Consider the following 7,331-nt stretch of genomic DNA (forward strand, 5'->3'; position numbering starts at 1 on the left):
CCCACGCCTTTACAAAGCAATAAAAACACCAAGAGGCGAGAGAAGTGAACTGATCCAAAGTGAGGAAGTTGCAAAATGATAATAAGAAATAAGAAAAGGTATCAAATAACACTAAACTGGCAGCTTAAATCTTCTTGCACAAAGACGTAGCCATGAAAATTTTTCTTTAAGTCTATCCTTCTTTTGGTGAGGTACCCAATTTACCCTTTTCCCTACAGATACATTACCTGTATTTTATTTTTGAGTTCATATTCTGCCTTCCCTTTTTGTCCCACTTTCCCACTCTCTTTCTCTCTGTTTCATCTCATCCACCTTGCTTTAAAATCCTCTCACCGTCATTTAACTTCTCACTGCAGTCCGTTTAGGATTCCACAGATAGCCCATTACTTCCAGTGGGCCTTCCTTTTTGATGGATGAAATGTTCATCAGGGGTGTGTGGATGTTTTTCTTTTTTTTCCTTTCTTTTTTAATTCTTTTTTGAGGCAAGAACTATAACCACCTGAGCATCGTATTAAAGTACAAGATATGTGAGAGCGATAAGATAAATATGTTCAAGCTTGGACATGTGTCTCATTAGCTCATTTATTATACAATATGAGAAGATCATCTTGAGCTTTAAGTAGTGGTGCTAATGCATCTGGATTTAGAACATTTTGTTCCTATTAAACCATGTGGGACATTGATTGATGTTTTTAGAGCAGTACTTAAAGGCATCGCAGCTCTCGGTTTTATCTTAAAAAATAATAATAAAAGTTTCTCTTGAGAAATGAAAAAAGAAAGAATAACAACAGGCATGCAGTTCAAACACAAAAGAATTCTTTTAGATCTCAGAGAAAGGAGACTTTAAGGAGAACAGAACTCTACGGCCATGATATCTGGACAAAATTAGTGACCTGAAGGTCATTTTCACCAAGCACAGCTCCTCTCCCTTAAAATATGCAGCAGATTTGAAGGAAGGTGGCCTCAGGGCTTGGCCCTGACGGAAGTTATAGGGCATATAAAAAAAAAAAAGTGTTGCTAGGCTCATGTCTTTGGGGTCCACAAAAAAAAGACTATCTTTGACTGTAGTTGTGATTCGTTGAGCTCACAGGAGAAAAGAAGATCCCTCGACACTCTACAATCACAGACATTGCACATGAAATTTTGATAGTTTCTCCTCATCACTGGGTCTCTGCTCCCGGAGGTTTCTCCTTGACTTAGGACATGCAGTAATGATATACCCTTTAATCCTTTTTCCTTAATGTGATTTATACTCAATGGGGAATTCTAGCTGCAGTAAACAACAGAGAACTTTCTGAAGCAGAAGAAACTGCTGATCTCTTCTGTACTAATGTCTTTAATAGTTCTGTCCTTAGGGTGAAAAAAATAATATTCCAAAATATAGTCCTGGGTGACACATGATAGGGAGACATTTATCTTTGGTAACATCGTCTTTTTAAGGCAAATACTAGCTCCCTCACAGCACGCTGCAGAGTGCAGTGTTGCAAACATTGGAGGTGCAAGATTGCTTGAGGGGTAGCTATACCTCTTTAATCTTGAGTGTCTTTGTCATTATCCCTCTTCCTCACTTTTCTAAAGACAAAGCTGTCCTCACATCCTCAGACTTAACTTCAGATTTCACGGTAACGTCAAAGTGGGTGTTCATAAGCATAACTTAAGCTGTCTAACCAAAGTACAAAAAGACTCTTAAGAAATGTGAGCAGGTGGGAAACGGTTAAGAAAAATGAACATATTCACCAACACCTAACTTGTTGCTGTGACCCTCACAAGGTCCCTATCTAAATGTTTCTGCTCTCTGTTAGATTTTTTTTTTTAACTCAGGTTCTACTCCCTGTTGTACACACAGCATCTTTTCCTGTTTTGAATGATTCATCTTTGCACACTATAATGATTTAATTAAGCACACTACTGAGCCATTCATACAAAGCATCAAAACCAAAGCATGGCTCAGAACAAACATGTAAATACAGCTACATGTGTAAATGAGCATTCACTTAGCTCTGTTCAAAGAAGTGTTGAGGTAATTCAATTAGGGTTGCCATGGATGGCATGGCAAATGGTTCTATAGATAACTGGGCCACAGTGAGAGCAAAAAAACCAAGGAACCCAAGACGGTATGCAAAAAAAAATCCAAACAATGCATTTTATGCCTTTGTCAACTGAAAACAAAGGATGTGCTTGTATAATAAGACCCAGTAATTATTTTCCTTCGTCACTAAGGGAGTCTTACAAAAACAGGTCTGCAGTAAAAACAAAATGAACACAAAACAAAACAAATTTTGTTTTACCAGAAAACATAAATTTGTTTTTTTTGTCATACACTATAACATAAAAAAAATCTCTACTATAAATCACTCAATAATCTCATTATGTGGCTTATTAAACAATTTTAAAGGAAAATAATAAATCTCTGAATTGTAGCATTTGTCAAATTTGCAAAAAAACAAACAAATCAAAATAGACAATAGCACCAATTACTAATATCTCTTTATTTTGTTCAAACAGAGTCGGTTAAGTGGTTTAAAATAAAAGAAGTAATTTTGTATCTGTGGGGAAATAATGCTACTTTTCACTTTATTTATTTATTTATTTATTTATTTTTTTAACTACTTGAAATGTTTTCTATTGAGTTATTGATCCTAATTCGTTTTATTCAGCTTAAAGACCAAATATTTCTGTAGAACCAGGGTTCCCAGGGCTTGTTTTTCTGGATAGATTGTTTGTCATTTCTCTAAATTCAGAGAATTTTGTGTATCAGCAGTTTTAGGCACGTCTCATCAAAGTGCTTTTAAATTAGGAAATAAAAAAAACAGGTTTTACAGGTGACCTGGTTAAAATTAATTTACATGGAATACTCTTTGTCAAAAAGTATCAACATGTTCTGCCTGATTGCTAGTTTTATCTTGACTGTCTTCTAGGGTTTGGTTGAAGTTGGTTGTTAGGTTTGGAAAGTTTAAAAGCCTGCAGTGAAGGAGGGTTTGTCAGTAGATGAAAGACACCAAAGGATCTGTGATGTAGACCTGTTAAAAGCTGCTGTGAGCTTTTCTTTTAGCACTATGACCACTTTTAAAAGACACAGGGACTGAGTGAAGTTTTGCCAACACTGCAGTGATGTGCGTGAACGGCTTCGGTTTTGTTAGCAAACTAACAAGAAAACTTTGGATGAGCTGCAGGCTTTTTAGGAAGACCAATAAAAAGTGCATCATTTTAGTGTTATCTACTTAAATGTTTTAAGTAGTTTGGTAAATGAGCATTAGCAGCTGTTTTGAGTTAAACAAATGTCCTCTTAGACATTTTTTTCATATATGAGGCAGAAAATTGAAGTCTAACACACGTTAAGTTTTTTTCTTCTTTGTTTTGATTTTTACATCTGCTTTGTTGTGCATTTTTAGCGCCAACTATTAGCTAACCAGTCAAGTTATTTCCTGCTCATATTATGTAATGGAAACTCATTATTTTATGTATTGTTAGCAGACAGGCTGATGTGAGACATGGAGATGTACAACAGTGTATGTTTGTGTTGATATCACCCACAGGAAGCAGTGTAAACATCAGAGGGTCCAACTGGCTCCTTTGAGCAACACGAGAGATTATGTCATATTTTTCTGACACGTTCTCCAAAACAAACACCTGTACAGTAGCAGGTGAAAACTTTGAAGCTCAGGATTTCATAAGCACTCAGATCTCAGACAAAATGTGTAACACCACAGGGTCTTGTTCCCTGTGTTGTGTCTCTGCGAAAGTTATTTTCCAACTGGGTTAGCAACAAGTAGACAGGTCCAACAGTTCGGTCAAGAGCTGTCAGAAAAAGAGTCTGATCACAGATCATAGGCTTGAGCTAAAGCTGGTCAAAAATATAAGTATTTTTTCCCTTTTTTATTATATAAGAGCTGAGACAGGATTTAGTCAGCGGGGAGTTATCTGTTGTAGTTTTTGCCATGTTATTTACTAACAATGGTTGGCACAGAAAATTCAATTTCCTGTCAATGTTTTCTATATTACAGGTCAAAAGAGCATCCAGGTCACAAGTCTTCTAATTTGCCAAGGTCTGTTATGGGTGGGCACAGCCCAAGGCTTAATCATCACTCTTCCAGTTCCCAAACTGGAGGGCATCCCCAAAATAACAGGTATGGTTGAACCACATCTTCTGAGGTCAAAAGAAAGAGGAAGAAACTGTTTATGATAGAAAATTACTCTGCATTTCCCATTATTGAGGTCTCACTTCACATTTTTCATGTAGCAAAAGGAATCAGTGTGAATATTATCAGGCAGGCAGCTCACAAATCATATTGTATATATATGCTTGCAGCATAATTTAAAACTGCCTGGCAGTGTTTTGTTTATCATGCCAAGTGAATGAGGTCGTTGGTTTTCCACTTGCACAACCCTCACTTCACAGCCACCTTATTGCCAGCTAGTTTATTGAATAATATGTAAATGTCCTACAAACTATGGCTAGGATTATTGCTTCAACAGTCACAGAATTATGATAAATTGTCACTGTTAACTGTGTATGACATATGATGCAAAACTGGGTTCAAGTCATTTTCAGTTCACACAATTCAGCCTGCAAGTTGCATAAGACTCTTACTGAACTGATGTGATTGGCATTGACTTGGTCCCAGAAACGAACAGAAGCAGTGTCTATTTTCCCGCCGGATAGCAAATGAATATTAAGTGTGCATAATTGTTACAGGGAAAGGGATGATTTCACTAAATGCTCATTCTGGGCCTGTGGACTTCCTTGTGGCGACCACCAGCACGCTGTCTTCTGACCTGCTTAAAAGAGATTCTGTTGGGGATGGTCCAGACTCAGCCTGCGGAGGCGAGGACCGGAGCGACACCTCCTCTCAGGATTCCCTTCAACCGTCCAGCTGCTACAAACCAGAGGAGAAGGGCAAAGGGCGCAGCATTCTGCTCCAGTACAAGCTGCGCTCTACATCAGGACTACCTGGTTGGCCACTGACGGCGCAGGGCGACGAGGCGTCAGACTCCTCCCTGGAGTCGTTGGAGCACAGTGTGGAAGATGGATCCATCTATGAGCTCAGCGATGACCCAGAAATGTGGGTCCGGGGCCGTCCTTGTGAGCGGGACGGAGCGCGCAGGGACAGGGTGATGTCTGCAGCGGTTATATCTGGAGGAAAGGGTTTCCGCAGGCTGAAGGAAGGAGCTGCAGCAGGTGCCAGGACAAGTGGAGACTGTTTAGAAAATGTTCTTATGGTATGGCAGCTCCCATTGACTGTGTGATATGGAAAATATATAGCAAGGTGATGTTTATTTATAGAAGTCTACCCAGCTTAGCCTTGAATCACCTCCTCCATAAATTCAGGGGATTTGAATGTATGAGTAGGTGCTGCCACTGTCACAGAGCTTGACGTTCTATCATTCTGCCTGTGAGGAAAAAAGAAAAAAAAAAAACAGAAGCTCAGACAGGCTGTTTTAACAGCCCAACAGAATGCTTTGACTGTTCAGGACTGTGTGTCATCATCTTTGCAGCGATGGCAGAGGTCGCCACGGATTAGTTCCATGTCATCATTCTGATCTGGTTTCTCTTCCGACTTTAGCTAAAACTGATATGCCTCACTTTAACCTCATCAAAGCTGCATGTGCTCTGCCACATTTATTTTATGTAAAAGACTTCAGTGGGAGCACGAACGGACAGCATGCCTTTGAGAAGAAGTCTTTGTTGAATATGCCATGCTCTGCAGAGTTAGAAATGGGCGTCTTCTATCTGATCCTGTGGGAGAGATCCCATCTGTTCAGAGCTGAAAGCTGGGGACAAACATCACATCACAAAGAACATTAGCACCATTTTTATTAGCTTTGCCTGCCTTTTTCTCATCCCATGCAATGTGAACGGATGATATCTTCTGTTGTGTCTCAAAATTGAGTCTGTTTAAAAGAGATCATTTTTTAAGTTTGTTGCAGCATTTCAAAAAATGAGTTTTGGTGACAAAACTTTTGCTTCCATAAAATTGTCATCCCTTTGTTTGCTTCAGTTATATAGGATGAGGATACCTGCAAAAGAACTGCAAAAACAATTAACAATTTTGCACTTAATGGTTACTGTTATTTTTTCCAACTTATTTGATCAAATGAGACTTCTCAGTATCAGATTTTAGAGAGTCTTTCCCAAGTACTGTAAATTCCATAATTCTACTTTCTTATTCACTGTCATCTATCAGCGAGTTAATACAAATTTGCACACTGACTTGTTAATGTTCAGCTTGCATTTGCTTGAAACCACAGTCACACATCAGAGGCTATATTCAAATGGATAGTAGAAGCACTGCAGCCATCTATGCTGCTGTTTGCAACGAAATTAACAGAAAAGCTACCTGAAACAGACAGCAGGGAGCAGGTTTACACATAATTTATAACATAAAGGAGGGTTCTGATTCATGGTGTTTTATGTTTTAAAATTTTACATTGCACTTAAGAAATGAATATTATGTCTATCACCTAAGCTATCATGGTTAGTTAACAAAACCCTGTTAAAAGTTTAATTCAACCACTAAATTTTGAGTTCTTTGTTTTTTATCAGGATGTGGTGATGCTGACTAACAACATGACTTCACTGTCATACTTTCTTCACTTTCATGATTTCATGAGTTAAAAGATTACATAGTTTGTAACCTGATAGACTTTTTAAAATCATTTTGTAATTGTAATGAATGACATTATACGTGATATTAATATGTAAGGTACAGTTTGTTCTTTTATTCAGTTGTAAAAGGACTTTGTATGCTACCAACAACTCAAATATGTTGAGTCAGGCACTCAGTGGTACTGTGTGGATTGTTTGAAAAGGTTTGTCTTCAAAATGTCTTAATTACAAATTGTTTGAGCACTACCAGCCTTGTAATCCTGAACTTCTTAACCCTGGTGTCAGAAAGAAGAAAGAGGTACAAACGTTCCAGTGCACATTTTTTCACAGTTGGTGGAGACCACTAAAGTATTTAACGATGAACAAATCTTTTTAATAAACTAAGCAATTGTCACGTTTATGATATAATCATTTTTTTCCCACTTTTATTCTGTTTAGTCCTTCCATCATAGATGTATGATTCTTAAATCTCTTTGTCTTGAAAACTTTAATTTTGTGTTTTGCATCAACCAAGGTTAAGCTAACATTTCTGCAGCAAAATTAACCGAGGACATTTAAAGTGCTTCAAGTGCTTTATAGAAAAGATAAAATGCACTGACAACTGTACATGGTGATATAAAATAAATCAGTGTGAAAGAGTCCTGTTTCATCAGGCACATTTTCCCTTTTTTTTCATTATCGAAGAAATCCAAAATAACTAGCCAGGAGGATACTTGTAAAATAA

The 7,331-nt window shown here is 37.8% G+C and overlaps 1 protein-coding gene across 10 annotated transcripts in view; it reads left to right on the forward strand.

Moving 5' to 3' along the window:
- Positions 1-7,001, forward strand: part of arhgef10la (Rho guanine nucleotide exchange factor (GEF) 10-like a) — a 124,765-nt gene extending 117,764 nt beyond the window's left edge. For 8 of the 10 annotated variants that reach the window (XM_017408921.3, XM_017408923.3, XM_017408924.3 and 5 more), the window contains 2 exons: positions 4,005-4,127; positions 4,697-7,001. In XM_017408921.3, the coding sequence (XP_017264410.1) occupies positions 4,005-4,127; positions 4,697-5,247 (674 nt within the window). In that variant the 3' untranslated portion in view covers positions 5,248-7,001. Of the gene's footprint in view, positions 1-4,004; positions 4,128-4,696 lie in introns of those variants that run through there. The other 2 variants (XM_017408926.2, XM_037975324.1) reach the window with 2 other exon arrangements.
- The last annotated feature ends 330 nt before the right edge of the window (positions 7,002-7,331 follow it).

Source organism: Kryptolebias marmoratus, linkage group LG4 (assembly GCF_001649575.2).
Source record: "Kryptolebias marmoratus isolate JLee-2015 linkage group LG4, ASM164957v2, whole genome shotgun sequence".
NCBI lineage: Eukaryota > Metazoa > Chordata > Actinopteri > Cyprinodontiformes > Rivulidae > Kryptolebias > Kryptolebias marmoratus.